The sequence below is a fragment of the Rissa tridactyla genome, chromosome 7 (genome assembly GCF_028500815.1).
Source record: "Rissa tridactyla isolate bRisTri1 chromosome 7, bRisTri1.patW.cur.20221130, whole genome shotgun sequence".
NCBI lineage: Eukaryota > Metazoa > Chordata > Aves > Charadriiformes > Laridae > Rissa > Rissa tridactyla.
The window spans coordinates 30,750,869-30,771,498 of NC_071472.1; the positions used below are offsets into that span (position 1 = coordinate 30,750,869).

At 38.3% G+C, this 20,630-nt stretch overlaps 1 protein-coding gene across 4 annotated transcripts in view; it reads left to right on the top strand.

Annotated features, from left to right (window-relative positions):
• The window catches only part of PARD3B (par-3 family cell polarity regulator beta), a 426,608-nt gene that overhangs the window by 141,885 nt on the left and 264,093 nt on the right, over nucleotides 1–20,630 (top strand). For all 4 annotated transcript variants that reach the window (XM_054210091.1, XM_054210094.1, XM_054210092.1 and 1 more), the window contains one exon: nucleotides 11,315–11,424. In XM_054210091.1, the coding sequence (XP_054066066.1) occupies nucleotides 11,315–11,424 (110 nt within the window). The remainder of the gene's footprint in view (nucleotides 1–11,314; nucleotides 11,425–20,630) is intronic.

Below are 20,630 nucleotides of genomic sequence, written 5' to 3' on the forward strand. Positions count from 1 at the left end.
CTTAATCTTGCAATGTCAGTTTATTGGCTGAGAGTTACAATGTTGAGGGTACTACATGCATATAGTAATTCTATCCTGTATGATTCAGGGAAAATTAACATTTTGAAATTGGTAAGTTTCAAAAGAAATGCATTACAGAAGCACATGCTGCCTTCTGTGGTTTGAGGCAATACTGCTTATTTCCTTAAGCAAATATGACTTTATTATCTTTCTCTGCACTGGAAGGCTGCTCTCATAGTAGTGATATCAAACGTTGTTCTGAGCTGTTTGTCAGAGGTGTTGTGAGGATGACACTATACTTGATAGATTTTTCTCCTCTGCAGCATTCAGTTTAATCTGGTTTTAAAGAATTGTGATGATCAATTAAAGTCTACTTGTGTTCCTAAAACAAATGGTTTCTGTTCTCAGGCAAGCTAAAGGTTTGAAGATAACTTTTCATTTCAGTCAGAGTTCAGGCTTGGTATATTTTGACCTCATGACTTAAGCTTGGTATTACTCACTTGTCCTTGATTCATGGAAATGAGCTTTGCACCAGCATAGCTAAAGTTTATCTTTGTATTGCAGTAAAAGAATACAGAAATGCTTTCTGCAAAGATATATATTAAAAAGAATTCCATGTGTTTCTCTGGCTTTGGGTTGCCCATTTAGAAAACAAGCTAGTCTTTCCTTCCTTTCTGTGTACCCAAGAATTCAGTAGTAGTGTAGGTAAAAAAATGTATGGGCATAGTTGGTTACCAAATAACCCTTTTTCTTATTAATAGCCCCTCTGCCTCTGATTTCCCCCTAAGATTGTTTCTCCTCAATTATTCTCCTTGTCTCTATTCCCTTTGCACTTGGTTTAATGGGCCTCACTTTGGGCCAAGGGGTATCCCCGTGAAAATAAGTTAGGTAGGGAGAAAAATATTTTTTCATCACAAGTTACACATGTTCCTGCAGTAGCTCTCTAGCCGAGGTGTTCATTTCCAGCCTTTTATTGCCTCAGGGAAAGTTTTTGGGCATGATGATGAATGGGGCTTAGAATGATGTAAAATAAATTCTAGTACCAACATCTATGCTGCTTTTTGACACGCTTTTTCTGATGTCAGTGTTTTTCCTAAAATTTTTGTCTATTTTATTAATTTTGTGATGCTGCTGTGTTTGCAAGTATTTGTATATTGTTATGAAGCATAGCTAGCTTCAAAAGTACTATCTCTTAAAAAGAAACAGATCACTTAATAAGATAAATATTTGTAGCTGAAGGTTTTGAAAGGCTATGGTATAGTATCATACTGGAAGACTATAGTGCAATCTCTGTCAGTGCACTCTAGTGCTAGGTAAGACAAAGGAGTGTGTATGTGTGTTTATAGATCTCTACAGTACTATATGCTGTATTAGCTCTGAGGCAATATGGCAGAATGTGTATTTCATGTTGAAAATGAGCCTGCTAAGCTTGGCTGATTGATAGTTTGAAATTGTTCAAGTTAAAAAAAAAAAAAAAAAAAGACTTCCAACAAAAGATCTTGAAGTAGTAATCATGCTTTTTTTCTTAAGAAACCAAACTAATATATAGTTTTACACATTTTTTTTGCAATGTTTATTTGCTAATGATTGTTTACTGTTTGCTTCCGTATGAACATGTTCCAGTATACAGACGAACCCATCTTTATGAAAGTCATCATTAGAGAAGTTACAAATCACAGTTAAATGATTCAGTTTGCCTGTTGCCATGTAGTTCTTTTTCATTGCTTTCTATTTAATTTACCCTTTCAAGAGCCTTAGTTGATAGTTAATTTTTTGTCTCTTTACTTTGAAGTGCCACTTCAGATTTTGATTGTTTCTCACAACAGATATCTAGAATCTCAGCCAAGTAAGATGGAGAGTTGTGTATTTACTACTCCTGAACACAGTTGGCAAAAGATGCACATCCCTCCCAATATGTTGCACAATTTTCCCATAGACACACTGGCTGTTGATTTATGTTTTGCTTTCTTCACAACTCATTGCTTCATTAGAGGGAAGCCTGTTTAGTGTAGACATTAAGTCAAAGAAGGATGTAGTATTTTCACTAGAAAGAGGAATCCTTCAGAGCATTTTGGTCATCTCTTCTTAACCGTCCCTCAAAAAGGGACAAATGACCCTCTGCGATTGAGTCCTCTTTAACTTTCCTACGGAAATAGTCATTTTACCATTTTAAATATTAAGACAGATTAATAGGGAATGATTACTCACTTTCCTCACCATGTGAAAACTAGGAGTATCGAACAAAACTATCATTCAACAGATGACAAAGCAAAACAACCCAAAACTAAGTTTTTCATGAAGCATTCAACTAAATTGTGTAATTTGGTATTACAGGCCAAAAATCAATGAGTTATAATAGAATTAGACAAATTCACAGGAGGTGGCTCACCAGTGAGTGTTAAAATATGGTCTAGATGCCACTCTGATTTGGAAATCTTTAAAACATTACTTTTTTGAAAGCTGGTAAGATACAACACTTTGTTATGCGCTTTCCCCGAGTATTTGCTGCCACTGTTAGATACGGGATAATGGGTGAGGTGGACTCAATATAGCTGCTCTTATGTTCTTATCATTCCTTGAAACATTCCAGAAAGTTTCAAGTTCAGGAGATTTCACTATTTTATCTTAATGTCTTTTAAAATTTACAGGAAGAAGTTTGAAATTTGAGACTAAAACTAGTTTTCCATGACCGGAATAGAAAATAATCATAATAGGACTTCTTTTTCAAGGAAAGGTCAAAACAGAAAAGCTTCTTATTTTAGATCAGGTATATAAAACACGGGTCATGTTTAAATCTTACAAAAGCCTATACTAATGCTGTAATTTGTGATATTCCTTTCAAATACCATTAAAATAGTAAAAAAAAAGTATTTTACTATTCTACTACTAGCAATAAAATGCTACCAAAGTGATATTCAAGCTGTACAGTTTAGCTGCCAAAGTTTTAAAGAAAATTAAACTGTTGAACTGTGGAAAGTGACTGCATAAGCACCTGTAACTGATGTTAGCTGAAGTGCTAAACCAGCTTTTGGCAGCGTGGCCTCTTTTGCAGGTGCACAGAATATTTTCTTTGTGTCAGTTTATTCAACTAGTACAGTTCATTAAGTATTTAATTTGAAGTTGAGAAATGGGCTGGGAATTGAAATAGAAGAAATGCTTATTTTCACCTTTCAATCTGTGAATAAAAATGAGGTGCGAGAATCTGAGATCTATTAGTTTTAAAATCTTATAGGATATATTAGCCTAAAATGATTGATTTAAATTCAGTAACTACAGATAATATGCTGCTTAAAAAACCAGTCTGTTTAATAAGATGAATGCTTTCTGCTGTGTCCAGCAAGTTGGATGACTAAGGCAACTGGTATTTTTAAGTATATCTAAAGTTTAGTTTCCATTGACATCTGAATGCCATTTGAAAGAGATTACATTCTAAAAAAACAAACAACAAACCAGAACAAAACCCCAAGCCCCCACCCCAAACCAAAAAACTTTGTGTGTGTATAGGGAAATTCTAATATAACCCAAAGTAATTATTTTTTTTAAATGATACTTAAAAAACAGAAAATCTTTGAAGCTGCTCTAATTTTTAATCCTGTGTCTGAAGCTGGAATTTAGAGGCTGTGCATCAGTCAGTGGGGGCACAATGTCGGTGTGGTTCACAAAGATGTTTCACCTGGGCAAGAATTAAGAGAGAGCCTGGCCTGAGGTGGAAAGTGCTGATTCTTGTTGGTAATAGCCAGTGTGTTCTCACAAAGCTCCTAATCAGTCAGCCCAGCAAGGATAAGAGTTGCACGTTTTGCTAGAGCTCGGGTTGGGAAAAAAAATCACACCTCCCTGTTGTGAGTGCAGTGATTAATCTTTGCGACGGGGGGATTCTGCTGCAGCTCCTTCCCTTCTGCCTGGTCTCTTCCACGTGGGACCTGCAGCCAAGACCCTGTGGAGCAGAGTCATGGTGCTCCCAGCACTCCAGTAACTCTGCACATCCCCTGTCTGTCTCATGAAGAGCTGAAAATAGGAGCACTGTGTTGACAGAAGCGAGAAGATCCTGAAATTACTGCAGATCTGATATGTGTTGTGGCCTTAAGTGTAAGAAAAGAATACCTGGTTAAGATCCAAACTGATACTGTCCTTCAGCTGGAAACTTTCTTGAGAGAAATTTTGAAACAGGGAGAAAGTAGCAGCGTTACTTGTACGTCTTCTGCAGGTACATACATATCCTAGTGCCTTAAGATGAGAAGCGGTTGCCGCCTTTTTATACGGATGTGGATTTTGATCCTGAAAATGGGATCTAGATTAACTTTGTTACTGAAAAAAACGTACATAAGTGATTCTTACGTGTCCATCTTTGAAACTCCAAAAGGTGTAAATGTACATATTCCATAGGGGTTTCATTAGGCAGTTTCATTTCCTGACAATGACAACACCAAGGAAACCTCATTCTGGTCATAAAACAGTGAGAACAAGTTGTGCACTTCGTAACTGAAATCTGACTTAATATGTTATAGCACGTGCAACCAGAGAAAATTATTCTTTTGAAGAACACCACCCCAAAACAATCTCTGTTTCAAGCCTTTAATGGGTTTTACTTGTAGGCGATTGCTTTTATTTTTCTTCGTAAGAAACAATACGCCTCATTTAGAGGGTAGGGAAATAACTTTGTTCTGCAGTGGGTTAATACGTAAAAGAGAGAGCTTGCTGGAAATGGATTTTCATCTGTTTATAGATTTAAGTCAATTGTCTTAACTGTTACATCATCCTAGTTCATTAATCTAATCTTGTATCCATGGGAATTTAAAAAGTGCAGCGTGCACTTTGGAAAGAACAGATAGCTGTAGATCTGAAATTGTATTGATAGGTGCTATTATGAGCAATTTGAGTTAGCTTTAAACATAAAAGTCACATCGTCAGAGCATTACCTATTTAAAAAAAATAAAAAAGAAATGGTACAGTCCTATCACATGGTAGAACGTACAAGCTAATCTCAGCTACATTTTAAGTACACAGCAGAACTATTACAGGATGCCTCAGGTGGTGGTAAGCAATAAATCTGAGGGTGACCAAATTTACCCACACTGATTGCTTAGTGCTCTCAAAAAGTGCTGACCGGCAGAACTGTCTGTATGCCTGTAAATGTGAAAATTCTCTGATAAAAAGAAGAAAAATAGCCATATATTAATGACTTTTCCTATATTTAAATACAAATTAATATCCTGCTTGTAATATTTTGTTTCCAGTGCCTGAATTGTTTTGTGACAGGACCAGTTTAAAAGTCATTACGGCTCTCTGGTTTAAATGGGGGTTGTCTTTGTTGTGTCTGTTCAGAGATCTTCCAGCCAAGAATCGTCTATGCCTGAGTGCAATTTCACATTTGTATGTGCATGCATGTAGTATTTATGGTGTTTTGTTTCACCTCTGACTTGAAATTTTGTTGTGATTTCCTCAGAAGGAGCTCTAAAAAAATATTTCGAGGCACATGCAGGTGAGAAAATCATTTGTCTGTCTGTCCAGGCAAGTGTAATTTGGAAGCAGGCAGCAGAGTAATTGTCATTGATATGGCCTTTAGCAGTTGACAGTTTGATACAGACTTGATGGACAGCTTTTTTCCCATCATAGTTGACATTTTTATATGCAGGAACAGAATTTAAAATTATGACTTTAACTGTGTAGGTGACTTACTGTAAATCTCTTTCTACCAGCTTATGGAATTCTGTCTAAGTGTATCTTTTGTTCTTTAAAATAGTTCTTCCCTCTTACCTGGAAAAACAAACAAACAAACCTCCTAATATGTTGTATGCCACTAATGTAGTGCTTGCATTTCCTATGTTGCTCGATTTGTCAGCTTACCCAAGTCATCTGAGAATGTTTGCACCCTAAGCAATGCTAAAATCAATTTTTATTACATAATTTGACTGCATTATAGATAGCACAATCTACCGAATATGCTTGTGGGTGATAAGCTCTGGGTGTCTTCAGCAGTTTTCTGAATTTGGCCCTGTAACAGCAACCTGCAACCTAAATCCTGAAGAATAAAAGGATTTCAGCCTGGAGGTGAATTGTGCTTTCCTGAGCAAGGAGACTTAAGAGCTCAAGAGCAAAATTAAGGAAGGGTTGGAATAATCTTTACTTGTGCTAGTGGTCACCCTGAGAGATACTTGGCTGTCTAAATGTAGGCATCAGATTTGATTCCAGACCTCAGAGCCTAGAGACCCTGAAGAGTTCAGGTGGACCCCAGGAGGGACAGCTGGAGCTGCAGCGTTCACCTGACCACGTTTGGATCCTGAACTCCAAACCTTACATTACTTATCTGAAGTTGCGCAGTGTTCTTAAACCCATCACGTCTGGTTAGTCAGCCCCCTGCTAACCTCAAATGCTGATTTTTGATTCGCCACAAGGCTTAAGTGAGGCAAAGTGCGCTCCTATTCAGGGTATGTTTTAATGTCTGTGGGCAGCTTTTTGGTGGAATTAAAAAAAACCATAACCACAAACAACCCACCCAACAAAAACAAAATAAGAAAATAGGATCACATCTGGCATGGAAATGTTTCTTTTGCCATTGTGTTGATGCAAGTTTTCAGTTTTTAATTGTGCACAAATGGCAGAACTTCTCTCTCCTGGTTTTTTTTTTTTTTTCCTGATGTAACCAATTTAAATCTAAGTGTAGTTTCTACCATATGCTTGTTTCAACCATATTTGCAGTTAAAAAAAAAATATTTCCAAAACATCAGAGTTCAGGGAAAATACACTGTTAACCATGAATCTGCGTAGATACTAATTTTTGAGGGTGATGCTAGCAAAAGGAAAAGATTGATCTATATGGCTTGAAAGTAAATGATACAGAGTTTCCTCTAAGGAAGGAAAACCGCAGGACTTTTTCTTATCAGTTTTGTCAAAGAGTATGTATTGTGAATAAGGCTGAGACATCCACGTGTGCTTAGAAGATGCTATGGTACCATAACAAAAGGTACTCTGTGCAAATTTTGAAAGAAGGGGAAATATACCCTGCAGTGATTGAGGTTAAAAGTTGTCATCGTGAGAAAAATTTTAGTCTTGGGCATGTGTTTGAATTTTCCTTGTCTGTAAATTACTGATGCAATGCAGTGAGATGAGGATAACTAGTTTTTTTAATCGGAGTTCCTCTGGCACAGAACAGTAATGCTTGTAAATAACACGGTTTTATGATCAACTTGATCTGTAGAAAGAAGTTTTTCTGTGTGTCATTCAGGGGAAAGATGAATTTTCTGCTTGAGCTTACACTGGCTGTTATGAATGTTCAGCACAAATGCGATAGCATGAGTAGAGTAATGTGAAAACACAGCATGAGAAAAGGAAACCAGTAAGGAAAAAGGCAACATTTTGTTTCCTGACAGAAGAAAACGGATATCAGAATCTCTTTAAGTAAGTATGTATAATTGTCTATAATATGTCTATAATAAATGGTATCAGTGATGAGTTTTCATTACATTTCATCCATGTCTAAGGAAGACAGTGACGAACAAATTCAAGGTCTGTATGTATAATGGATGTGGTCCGACTCCTGAGTCAGGTTGAGTCCTGGGCAGTGGGATTTGGGGAGGTTTCTCTCTTCCCAGAGTGCTTGGCTTTCAAGAGCCCTGCATCTGCAGTGCAGAAGAGGCGAGGGAGGCTGAGGAAAGAAAGGAGCCTGCAGGAGAGGCGCAGGCTGGAGCACTGAGTGGCAGGGAAGGGGTTCTTATGGCAGGGAGCAGCCTGAGCTGCAGAGAAGACGAGGGGAGATAGAGAGAGGAGAGCCACTGAGAACTGCTGTCTCCTGAAAGAGAATAAGGGATTCTTCCTGCAAAGGAGGAGAGTACCGCGTCATCTCAAGTCTTTCGTCTGATTTTCCTGCTTGCCATTTGTTTTCCCCTGTGAGAGAGCGCATTTTGGTTCGATTTACTTTTGTCTAATAAAAGGTTGCTTTTGTGCCCCAGTGTCTTTGAGGTGTACGCATGTAAAACAGTGAGGGCCAGAGGGACTGTTTTGGGTAATTTTAGCTAAAGACTGCAGCTGACTTGCTTCACAGAGATGTTACAATTTGTGATATCTCTGTAAAAGAAATGATGTTATATGTCAGTAAATATATTTTAAAAAATTAACCAAATGGACTCCATTTTTCTCTTCAACAAGAAAATGATCTGTAGGACCCTAAAATTTACAACAAATAGAGAAAAAAGAGAAAGCATTGTAGGCAATGGTGAAAAAGTCCAGTTGTTTTTGTGCAAGAAGGGAAGCATTCCAGACTAGCACCATAAATTTCATAACCTCATGGCAATAAACAAAAACGTGCAGGAATAAAAAGAAAGCAAATAGCTGCACGGCCATCTTCCCAGATCGGAAAACTGAATTTATAATGCTCCTGCAAATGTTCGTTTCAGACTTCAAACAGCTGTAAACTTGAGAATTGGATAATGCCATTTTGCTTCAGTTTCTCTGTAAAACAGTGGCAGAAAGCAAATGAAAAAGGTCTTCAGAATTGGGGATGGGGGAATGTGGTAGAAACAGCACCTTGCAGCAGTCGGTACAGGGAGGAGGCAGAAGTGCTGATGTATGGTCCTGTCTACTTAGACAAGCATTATGCGAATGGTGCGGTACAGGAGACAGCTTTCAACTGCAGCGGAAACTGGGAGGCCCTGGAACAAATGAGGGTCCTGTCTCCCGGCAGTCACAGCGATGGGAAACCTCATCTTTGGCTCAGCCAGAGCAATGAGAGAGCAATGGGGAGCTGGTTGTAGAAGACAGCTCCGGAAAAGGAGAGATCTGTTTCAGAGTGTTGGCTTTGGGAGAAAGAGTGAGCTTGATACAAGTGATTTTTTGGGTTGGGTTGTGTTCCATCCCCTCACGTCCCCCTTCATCTTTGGCTTCTTTACTTGACTGTGGGGAATTTTTTTAATCCACTTTGGGTTACTGTTGATTTCTCACTGTGGAAAAAGGAGGGCAGAAATGAGAAAAGGGGCTGGGATGGAGGCCTTGAGGAGTATAAGCAACAGTATGTTGTAATTCGAATTTAGAATACGGCTCATTGAGTTGTGAAAGTTTTACAAATAAAAGTGCCAATGTAAAGAGCTTTCTGGTGCTTTAGCAAGAGTGTTTCTCCGTACTGTTCATGTTTATGTTAAAAGGAGTTGGAGACTAAATTATGCTGAATCATACAAAAGTGTCTCAGCATCTGTTTTCAAACTGTTGTATTGAAGAGAGACTGAAAGTTGGATACAGGTCACCAGAAACACTTTGGTCATACATGGAAAACAATTATTTTAAGGAATAAGTATTTATCTTAAAGAAGGGAGTGACTTAAAAATCCAACGCTTTTTGGCTTTAGCTTTTATACACCTTTTTATCAAATGTGCTTAGAGGGGGAAAAAAAACCTCTTCAGCACCATGTGAAGAACAGGAAGATTTGACTGGAGAGATGTGGCTCCTTTTGACCTACTGACACCTTTGGAAAATCACACAAAATGGATAAATGTCGTGATCAATCCCTTTCTTCAGAATTGCCTTGTAAAAACATGCATAGCTCTTGATATCAAGATGATAATCACTTGGAAGAAAAAACAGTATTCACCTTTTGATTTTTGAGCATTCCCTCAATACCTCAAGACAAATTTAAGTCTTACTTTTGCTTTTCTTATTGATTTCCTGCATAAGTGAAGATAGAAGGGATTACCTGGGTATAAAAACTGTTGCTCGCCATGAGGAAGGGTAAGAGCGTTAGGTTCTCTGGTTGTTCCTCAGCGTCAGGTGCTGGTATTTATTCCAGCTATAATTACAAAGTTGTGCTGTGAGTGAATGTGGTACAATCATTATGGCTTTGTTAGCATCTCTCTAATGAGGAAACTGTTGAACGTTCAAACTTCTATTATAGATCTAGTAATTATGGCTGCCGTCAGTCCCAGCCACTATAATTAATATTATAACTGACAATTACAATCTTGTTTTCACTCACTTGCAACACTTGAAAAACTATTGTCTTAGACCAATGGTTCTCCTCATTTTTTTTATTTACCTATAGATAAATTATTTTGGAGAGACTTGGGGGAAAAAATGTCATTTTTGTTTAGTTACAGTTTGGATAATGTGAGAAATTCCTTTCTCATATTACTAAAGATTTCCCTCTTGCCCCACCTGGAAGGTCTGCAGGGAGTGTTTTATAGTGTGTTCTGCTAACTGGATGGCTGTGTCACTAGAAGCTGCTGACTGGTCTTTGAGGTTATTCCCAGACAGCACGAGAATAGACGTGAATAGTTGGTGAGTCTAATTGGAGATGCCTGCAAGAGGAAGCTGTTTAGTCTACAGCTTCTCTGAAACGACTGCAACTGCCCACGTCTGTTCCCTGGGAATCCTGGCAGTTGGTAGTGGGAGGCAGATCTGCTGTGAATAAAAGCTCTTCCCCCTCTCCTCTTTATATCCTTATTTAGGCTGTCTCTGCAAAGCCAGCCCAAGGCACGTTAGTTACTAAATGAAGTTAATGTAGGGAGTTATCCGTTTATCCTTCAGCTGCCTCCATACCAAAAACCTGTGCCTGAGCTGTCATTTACATGCCTCAGGTTGGGAAGGCACAGAAGTGATGCTGACGGACTATTGCATCTTGTGAGCTTATGGAAATAAAATTTATGACCATATATATGTATAGAGAGATATATAGATATGTATATGGTCATGCCATCATATTCAAAGCGACCTTCCATACAGGTTAAATGTGGGCTTGTATAATTGGTATGGGAGAGGGAAGCACTTGCTCAGTATGACCTTTGGACACGCACGAGGAGAAAGTAAGGAACAGTTGAAAATGAGATTGTGAGATCTCATTTGGTGGGTTAATGCAGAACACCACAATGAGAACTACCCTTAGTATCAAGTGAAAGGCTTTAGGCCATGTTCTGGTTTAGTTAAGTAACCAGTACCAGTTGTAGGAACCAACAGTAGCAGTCCAGTTCTTCCTGTGTTCAGTTATTCCTTAGATCAAGCATATGATTTCCCTGTCAGAAATTGATGCTACATGTGGTCACAGATACATGCAATTACTTATTTGGTTTTCTAAGAAGGTGCCTTTTTCTCCTGTTTGTCTAATTTAGCAGCTCGTGGATGAAAGTCTGTATAACAGAGCTTAAAATATTCTCTTTTTTTTAGGTTAGTAAATACTAAATGGCACAACGCCATCAAATCTAGTAATTTACCAGGTAGGTGTTGCCACAGAAAAACTCGTATTTCAGCACTGCACACCACTCAGTTAAATCACATGAAGCTTTACCTTGTGTTGATGTAGCCCCCTTGAACCATTGCTGTTTATTTTGTCTCTTAGGCACACCGCTTCTAGTGCGCAGGAGCAGCGATCCGGCTTTGGGCCCACCTGCTGACTTCCACCCAAGTGCTTCTCATCCCAGTGACCACAGTCTCAAGCATGTTGTGGCAGTAGGTGTCATGTAACTCACCTTTTTCTTAAAGGCAAAAACTGTTTTTACTCGTTGGCATATAGGAATTTTATAAGTTAGATATGAATTTGAATCTAAAACAAAGTGCATTGTACTCGTTTTCTGTAAAGGAAGGAGTTTCCTCTGGACAAAAATGGTTATTTTAAATGATACAGTCAATTAACAGTGGTTCTCTTTTTTAAAAATAAAATATTTACGTAAAGTTCAATGGTGACATAAGGCACTGGAATATGAACGGAACTTTTAGCAATTGCTTGTTTGTTCAGTGTCTTACTGTCCAGTTTACCATTGCTTAGTGGAAAAAATGTACTTACCCTTTAAGGTGCATTGTTGGTTTTGCACCCTTTTTCACTTCCCTTGTTTTCTTATGGCGTTTCAGTCTTCCTTTGGTACCCTGCTACTACCCTGCATGGTCTCTTCTTTCTCTCACTTTTCTGTTTTTCATCCTGACTCTTCCTTTTTGAGGACAAATTTGTTTTCAACATAGTTATTACTAAATATTAGAGCAAAGACACAATTAGTGAGGGTGCAGTGACTCTTAATCAGGTGTTATTGTAGGCTGTCTTCAGTCTTCTAAAAGTAATACTGTCTTGGCCACACTTGGGCAACATTTTTTTTACTTTGCAATTTTAAGGCCTGAAGCTTTTTGTTTATGTGTGGGGAAGGTGTTCCTATATTACTTATAAAAAGAGTGAATTCTTTAGAATCTCTGAATGTCAGCTGGGATACATAAGTGTATCAAGCAGAACAGAGCTTTTTCATAAACTTGATGTTTGCCTGGAAAGCTCTGGTGGATCTGCTTCTGCGATACTTTATGCCAAATGAATACTGCCTTAAATGATGGCGCAGTTCCACCTGCTTTCATTTGCTTGTGAAATTTATGCCTTTTCCCCTTTAGCTTCCCTATACAGTGTTGCAACTCACTCCCCATCCCCAGTTGTGTAAACCAATCGATCCCTGTTTTGTTTCGAAATGAAAAACACTCAGAAACCCCCAGCCTTTTCCTTTAGTGCGAGGGGGACGTTTCAGCCTAGATCACAACTAGTTTATAGTGACATTCCGCAAATGGCCATATTGGCACATTAGGGAGCAGGAGCAAAGAACCGGGGTTCGGCAACACATGCCGGAGGTGGGAACCTTTTCAGCCGAAGATTTAAGACTAAACTTACAGTTAAGTTCATGTGAAGGAGGTAAGTAAATAGAAAGTCAACTTGCATCAGTACACAAGAATCCTCTAGGCTTAAAGGAATTCTCTATGCGTAAAACGCAGAGCATCCCTCCATCAGCTGTAGGTGTACCAGTCAGAGCTGGACAGATAACAACAGTGGAGAAGGCTCTCGGATTTTTTTAAAATGTCATGTAAGTGGGGGAAAAAAGGCCCAGAAGGTTGAAAGTTTTTATTGTTAAAGTGAAAATCTGTTAACAGCAAAATACATTACACCAGCTCTTATTTTTGCAACAGTACCATTTCTAAAACTCTTGTCGTCAATCATACTGAAATATGCTTTGGCATAATGTTTTGGGACGCGTAGAAAGCTTAAATAACATAGGTTAAATTAGGTACAGATTGTTTTAAAACACAGGGAAGAATCGATATCTGACAAATGAAAAAACATGGCACGAACAATTGTACACTGCGTTTTGAATACAGCTACTCTCCGTCATGCAAGTGTTAAAGGAGTATTTAGAGAAAATTCATTTGTTCTGTATATTGTTGCTGAAAGTTTAAAATTAATACTGCATTTCCTTTGCCACAAACGAGTACGCAAGTTAGAAAAACCAGAGCTGTTGGTAGATGAAACAATTTTCAGTGCATGTAGTAAAAATTAAGTCTCTGTATTTATACCACAATTATCTTAGCAATCATTTTGTAATTGAAACTGACTTCCATAATTAGCTTAATTGTTTTGGCACTTCTGGCGTTTTGGTGTTTGGCATATGTAGAACTACAGTTTGGTTCTATGTAGAAATATGCGTAGTTACACTATATGCTGTTTCATATGCTATGTACAGATACAGCGGTAGTGGATCAGATTTTTGAGAGGCGATTTTCATGAATCTCTGAATACAGCACTGATTTGTCTCTAGGAGAGTGCAGGACAGATGTACAGTAATTAATGCATAAAATAAAACAGCAAACACGCAGTAATATCAGAGAAGAAAATTACTATCCAGTTCAGGTGAAGTGGATGAACCTGATGAACCATTTGAGCTGTTTACAGTACTTGTAGAATCTAAGCAGAATGTATATTCTGTTTTTTAGACGTTATACCAAATCTTCAAAGGAAGATTTTTTTTTTTCATGCCATATGATGATTACCAAAATTACAAATTCTTTTCTGAGTGACCAGGTAGTTTGAGAAGAATTTGAGCTATTCTTTCATATTTTCTCTGACATTTATTTTGTCTCAGCTGTAGTTTTAGCCCCAATTAACCAAGTACTTCTAGATCAATCAAAAACTGATAGTGAAGTCCAGCATCTGTTCTCTCAGACTGGAAGTCATTTAACAGATGGTACATAATTTGAGTTTCTTTTTTCGTCCAATCCTCTCCTTCCTTATTGTGATAGCTGCCACTGAAAAATTTGGAGACTGTAATCAGGGAAAAATAGGGCTTACAAACATCTGAATCTGTTATTGAAGAAAAGGTGTTTGTTAATGAATTTGTTAATTTATGAAGGCAACTGTTAATATCCTCTGTCTAGTTAAAATCGCAGAGCCCTGGTCAGGCTTTCAAAAATGGAAACTTCCCTCCCTAGGTCTCCAGAGAGGACCTCAGGGCAGTGTAACTAGTTTAACGCACTTTGCTGAAAAATTTGGTGGCCTTAGCTTTGCTAGGGCAATAGCCAAGTGCTGGTCCAGCTGCTTTTTGGCAGTGAATGGCCTGGCTGCAGAACGTGGGCTTAGCAATGGCCGTGAAGTCTTCCACCAGGGATCTCCCCTGGAGCGAAGCCATGCTGTGTGACTGAGACAGTGGAAGGCTTTCAGAGGGAGGAAGCATTCTTTGGCCACTTAACGCTTGCTCAGCACTCGTCCCCAGCTTACTGAGAGGAGCTGCAGATTCAGGTTCTCTGCGCCAGCTCAGAAGTTCCTAGCTGGATCCCTCCACTCAAGCTCCACTCTGATAAAGATGAGACGCAGTGGGGCAGAAAGTCTGAATTGTGGGATTCTGTTGGTTTTGGGGTTTTGAACTTTTTGGGAGCGGAATACATTTTGGTACTTTTGTTCAGTCCAGTTCATCTAGGTAGTAATTGCTAAGGTACAATTAAAAAATCTGAACTTTCGTTTCTGGAGCTATTACTTCTGCTTATCTCTCTCGTTGCCCAGGGACAGACTTCCCTACTATCTGAAGACTTGATCTGTCAGGAGTTTGAGATGGAGGATTGTGGTCCTATTTAACTTGATGGAAGTTTTGCCTTAATTCTGATAGGACTAAGGTTTCACCTCCTCTTGTTAACTTGCTGATTATTATGGGGATGCTATGTTCAGCATGACTTTCTTTTCTTTTATAGTTGCATGTTTCCTCGATAAATACTTAGGTTAACTTCGAGTTAATCAATGGGAATGGCTGATTAAATTGCATTTATCCGTATTTAAAGATACAATGAGATGCTGGATCAATTGAAGAGTTGCTCCAGTGGCTCAATACAGTTTCAATTTTTACCTAGATGTGACTTGAAATTGACTGTATTTTATGCATTGTGGACATATAATTTGCAATTTTGGATAAGGTTCATATATAATCAGAACATTTTTATGTTTCAAGCCCTTGTTAAAAAAGGTCGAAACCTCCTCTGGTTCTTCTGGCCGTTAATTGTGTTTGTAATGTATTAGCCTTCCTGATTAAGCGTCTGCAGATTAGCATAATGTGGGCATGATGCAGCTCTGTGATTTGTTCCTTTTACACACTACTTTATGTACATACGTAAACACAAAGATATGCTACAATCAGAGCTTGGCTTTGAGATAAAGATTATCAGTAGTACTTTCAAAATGTGTGGATATTTTATTATAAGAAAAAGGTGGAAATATTACTTCATCTAATCGGGCTATTTAAAAGCAGGGCAGGGCGGAAAAGGTCTGGTTGTGACACAGTGATGGAATTGCTGTAGAGTCTGTACCTTGGGTTGATCCAAAGGGTTTCTGCTAAGGCTCGAGCTAAGAGACTGCGCTGCCATGAGGGTTGTATTGTCTGATTTTAGAAGGTAAAACTTCTGTCCACTATGTTTACTCACCCTGACTACATCAGGTAGTTTTAATTTCTGATCCCTTTGCGTGTTTTAGAATCTCAATATGAAAATCTCACATAGTTATGTGATTCCAGGAGGTGGGCTATGAGCAGGAAACCAGAGATTGGGAGAAATGCAGTAATTCTTCAAGAGCTAGCAGTGCTGGAAGGATGGTGCACTTGTAATGTTTTAAATCCAGTACTTGTTGACATATAATAATTAGACAACAAACAAAGTAGAGATGGAAACACAGCTCGGGTATTTCAGTGTACGTTGCAGGTAGAGGCCAGACTGCTTTCCCTGAGGTGGTGTGCTCTCGGACTGCCATTCAGAATAGCAAGGTTTTTAAATTCTGGAAGGCATTTACTTTTTTTTCTGGTAAAGTTTTCCTATTAATAATTTAACTCCCGCTCTTGAAATACTGCTGTGTGGAGCTGAACAGAAAATCTGGGGAGATTTAAAAGAATTTCCTGTCATTCAGCTGGGGAGTTCCGAACAGTTTGAGGTTTTTAAAAGGGAATTCTGATGTGGGTGAATCCATTTTTAAAGCAACTACTGTGTGTCTGTTTACGCTGCAGAACATATATAGAACACTCCTAATCAGCGCAGGAGCTTGTCAGTGTATTGCTTTTGATGTCTGATTAGATGATCATAGGGACATCTGCAGTGAGTTAGTTTTGAAGTTGTTGGTGTGAGGCACTGCAGGAACCAGAGCTGTGTGGCACTCTTACACCATGAAAAACTGCTGCTCTTAAAGACCCTTTTATAAATCCAACCATGCAGCTAGCTGAGGGCTGTCAAATGTAACAAAAGCCATTCCTTCTCAATTCTTTCTGTTGTTTTTCAACCCTGCGCTGCTTTTTTTCCCCTTTCCTTGTACTGTGTGCTGTGGCATTCTGCGTCAAACAGAAATTACTTTATATTGTAGAGGAAAAACTAAGAAATGTAAATGAAATATTTGTAATACTTCATAATACTGAATTGATCATCTGAAAAAGGACAGAAGTGCCCTGAGGTAATTTCCTCTTTTGAGGGTGCAGAGAGGTACGTGTGTGGGGGGAAAAAGTCGTCTTTGTGTTCCTTGCACAACCTGCGTTTCAGAAAAGGTGTATTATTTTACCTGTATTGTTTAAGATGAGCAGTAGGTGTAATTTACATATTTTTATCTGAGAAGGATAAGTAGACTTTTTGTGATTTATTTTAATAAGAGCTAATAATGAATGTTACGTGACGTTAATATAGTATATAAATTAGCAGTAAAAATGGTACAATCGGTAAAAGAAGTTATTCATTGTTAATGTGTTGTTTTCTAAAGCCTGTTTCCAATGAGAGGAGTGCAGGCTTTTTACTGACTATTCATGAGAGAAAGTATCTATTATGAAAACCATCGAAGTTCTCTATCGTTCAGGAACTTATGTTAGTAGAGGGCTGGGTTTTGTTTCCTTTTTAAAATAAATTTGGGGCCTTGGCTGTCATTTTGAAGCTACCTGATTGTTTATAAACCTTCCTCCTTTGTCCTCTGCTTCGTGTAGTCAGGTAGATGTGATTGCAGGTGATGGAAGATGGCTGAGAGACTTAAACTCCCTCTTTTTCCCATGTGGCCTATCTTATAAAGAATGTGGAAAAATTATAGGGTGGAAATAAGAACTGCTGACAAAAAAAAAAGGGGGAAAAAAGGTCATGCTTTCAATGCTGCTGACACGTATTCATCTCTATAGCTACATCTTTGGGGTCCTACAAAATACTGTCATTCCATCTGGAACAGCTTTTAGCAGGCAGCTTACTCAACAGGCTCATGGCGCTGAAATTGGAATGAAACATTAGCAAGTTACTTGTATGTCTGACAGTCAAATTAAAAGTGGAAGATGACAGTCAACATGGCTCATGCATATCATTTACTGTCAAGCTCTAGAAACATTTAGCTAAAATAAAATAGCTTCTCAGTCACTGTCCTACTGAAACGCTGATACTAAATAAATAATTTTTTCCATAAACATAGGAATCCAGTGGACAACTGGGAATAATGGCACAGATCTTTGATACTTACTTAGACCCAAACGTTGCTGTGACATTAGGAAAAAACTGATTTTGGATTTTTAAATACGTCATCTTGCAGTGCACTGATATATGAGACACTGCTCTTGTTCTGGTTAGTATTTCTGTGTCTCTGAAAGTGACATCTGTGGCTTTGTTTCTCTTACAGGGTTGATAGTTATTCACAAAGGATGTGTGCTTTTTTTTTTAATTTTTTTTTTTTTAGGAGAGGCCCCTTAGACACTAAATCACCCATCCTGTTGGAGAGACCTTATCTGGGGATTTGTTCTTCTCCCGTGTAGTTGGTGTCTCAGCTAATCTGGATTTACAGGTTTTCGAGTTGTAATAATAACATAGTGTTCTTTGAAACTTGCACATTCAGGTTTTTTTATGGCAGCAGATCCTAATTTACTCCACACCTATGAAGCAATTTCTTACGATAACAACTGGAATGAAGGGAAGAATATTTTAGTGCTTCTGTGTATTGTGTGCTTTTGGTGTTGCAGGTATTTGACCTGTTAGATTTGGGAATAGTAAACTGAGACTACTATGAATATAGACTAAAATGGTAAGGGTGATGCAGTGAGATTCAAGATTTCAAATGAACATCTCAACTTCGATTTTTGTCAGTAATTGCAATGGTTTCTTCTGACCTGTGAGTCTAATATGACCTTTTGTCATAACTCAGGCGGTAGAACTTCTTTGAAATAACTTCAAATAAATAAAACCTAATAAATAAACAATTTATTAAATAAGTAAATCTTAAAAAGGAAGTGATTAGACTCTAGAATAACTGAGCTGATGCAAGAGCAAATTGTTGTCACTGTTCCCTGCACTATGAAGGACAATAATTACATGTTTGTGAGGCGCCCTGGTATTCTGGTCCTGAGCACCCAAGGATGGACATACCTGTGGTCTGATCTGGCACAGTTGTTCTTATGATGTATTTCAGATCCCAAACAAAGGTATTTGCCAGTTCAAAGTTTTACACATCCCAAGCAGTATCATAAAAAAGAAAAAAACCCAAACAAAACCAAAACAAAACAAAAAACCCCCCCCAAACTTTGGCCCCTATGAGAGATCTTACAGGAACAGTTGCTCCCGTAAGATTTTTGATTTTTTTTTTTTTTTCTTCTTGACAATCAAGTTGAGTAGTGGCTTATGTTTTTTTAAATTATTTTTATATTTTCAAAATATTAATAAGTTTTGCCTTTAATTCATCTTGGCTTAGGCCTTGGTTTAATGTAGATTTCAATTAGAACATATGGATTCTCAAGCTTCTTTCTAAAATTCAAGTAAAACAGCTTTCTTCTTTGCATCTGTCCCAAGGGATACTCATAGTACTGTATTTACTGTATTTGAGCCGTACCATGTAACATGATTGGGCTGAGAGCATATCATGGTATCCTAGAGGTAGCAGAATCACTCTCCGTGTTGGCACTCGCTCTGTTGTCTGTTTTGCAGCTGGCTTAGAGTGATACGAACTTGGACCTCAAATAAAGGAGCTGCTGTGTTTCTTGTAGCGTGCTTGCTCCATTCAGCTAATAGTGGTGCATCTGAGATGATTATACATTTAACACCTGTGGAGATAAATTGGCCACCTCCTTTTCCTTTCTTCTGCTTTTTTGGAATTACCAAGTACAATCGATTTCATGGTGTATCTGTCAGCTTTACAGAAACAAAAGGAAACCCCTCCTTTTCAGCTGACCTCATGTCGGTCTAAGAAATATGGTGAAGGCTCCTCAAATCGTGAGTTCACTTCCACCCCCACACCTCCCTTTCTTTAATGATCTGCATAAATCTTTCTGTCCTTCAAGCAGCAGAATGGGAATCAAATAGAAATATATCGTTTTGGGGTAAAGTAAGTTCTGCCAGCAGCACTACTGAGCAAGGGCCAGTTATTCGTCATTGCCTCATCTTTTGACACTTTCCGTAAGAGCCCAAATGAATTCTGTTTCTGATGCAGAAGAGGCATATTCCAAGGGGAATTTTACAAAACACTTTGGTGAGAAGTAGCAAGCATGTTAAAAGGAGAAGAGGCCAGGGAACAAAAAAACCCACAGATTAAATGGATTTTAAGTCACAAAGAAGAAAAAATTCTATTTATCCAGCAGGAAGAAAGATATCCCCTTCAATTTGGTTTCAAAAGACGTAGCCGAAGTATGGATGTTTCATCTTAAAAATAAATAAATAAAGTCTGTGAAATGCTGCAGTTCTTAGTGGCAAATATGTTTGTTTCTCAGAAGTACCTGTAGTGGTATTTTCTTTACCCAAAGAATTAGTGTCTTAACCATATTTTTTCTTTAAAAGAACATAGGGAACATTTTCCTCAGATCTGTGAGGCATCTGCCATAGCTGCCTAGGCATCAGATGTTTCTATGTGCTTCTGCAAAGATGGGCTTTTTCTTAATTAATGGTATTGGTGAAAATTCTGTGGCACAAAGACCATCTACGAGGCCAGTGTGACTAACGTACGCTACACGGATAAATGTATGTGCATTTCCTTCATGTGTAGTGTGAGCCACCTTGCATGCTCTCAGATTTCCATTTGAGAGAGTGAATTCAGTAATCTTGTATATCTGAGGGGAGAATATTCTACAAAAGATACCCTGAAAATATTGATGACTGAAGTGGTCTGCTGTATAGTGGTAAGAACAGCTTGAATCAGAAAGTTTTGCTCCTTGTGGAAAAAATGCAAAAGACTATATACTTAGCTTATATTACAAGTTCTCCTTGAGTTACTGACAGGGAGGCTTCGAGGAGTAGAGACAGTCAGAATGGGCTAGACAAGTTTTTACACAATATTTTTATTACTTAGAAATTACCCTGTAAACTTGCAAATAGCAGAATTAACTCTTGGGGTGAAAGAAGTCAGTTCCACTTCAGTCTTCAGCCTGTTCTGTCCATCCTTGATTCCCTGTTGT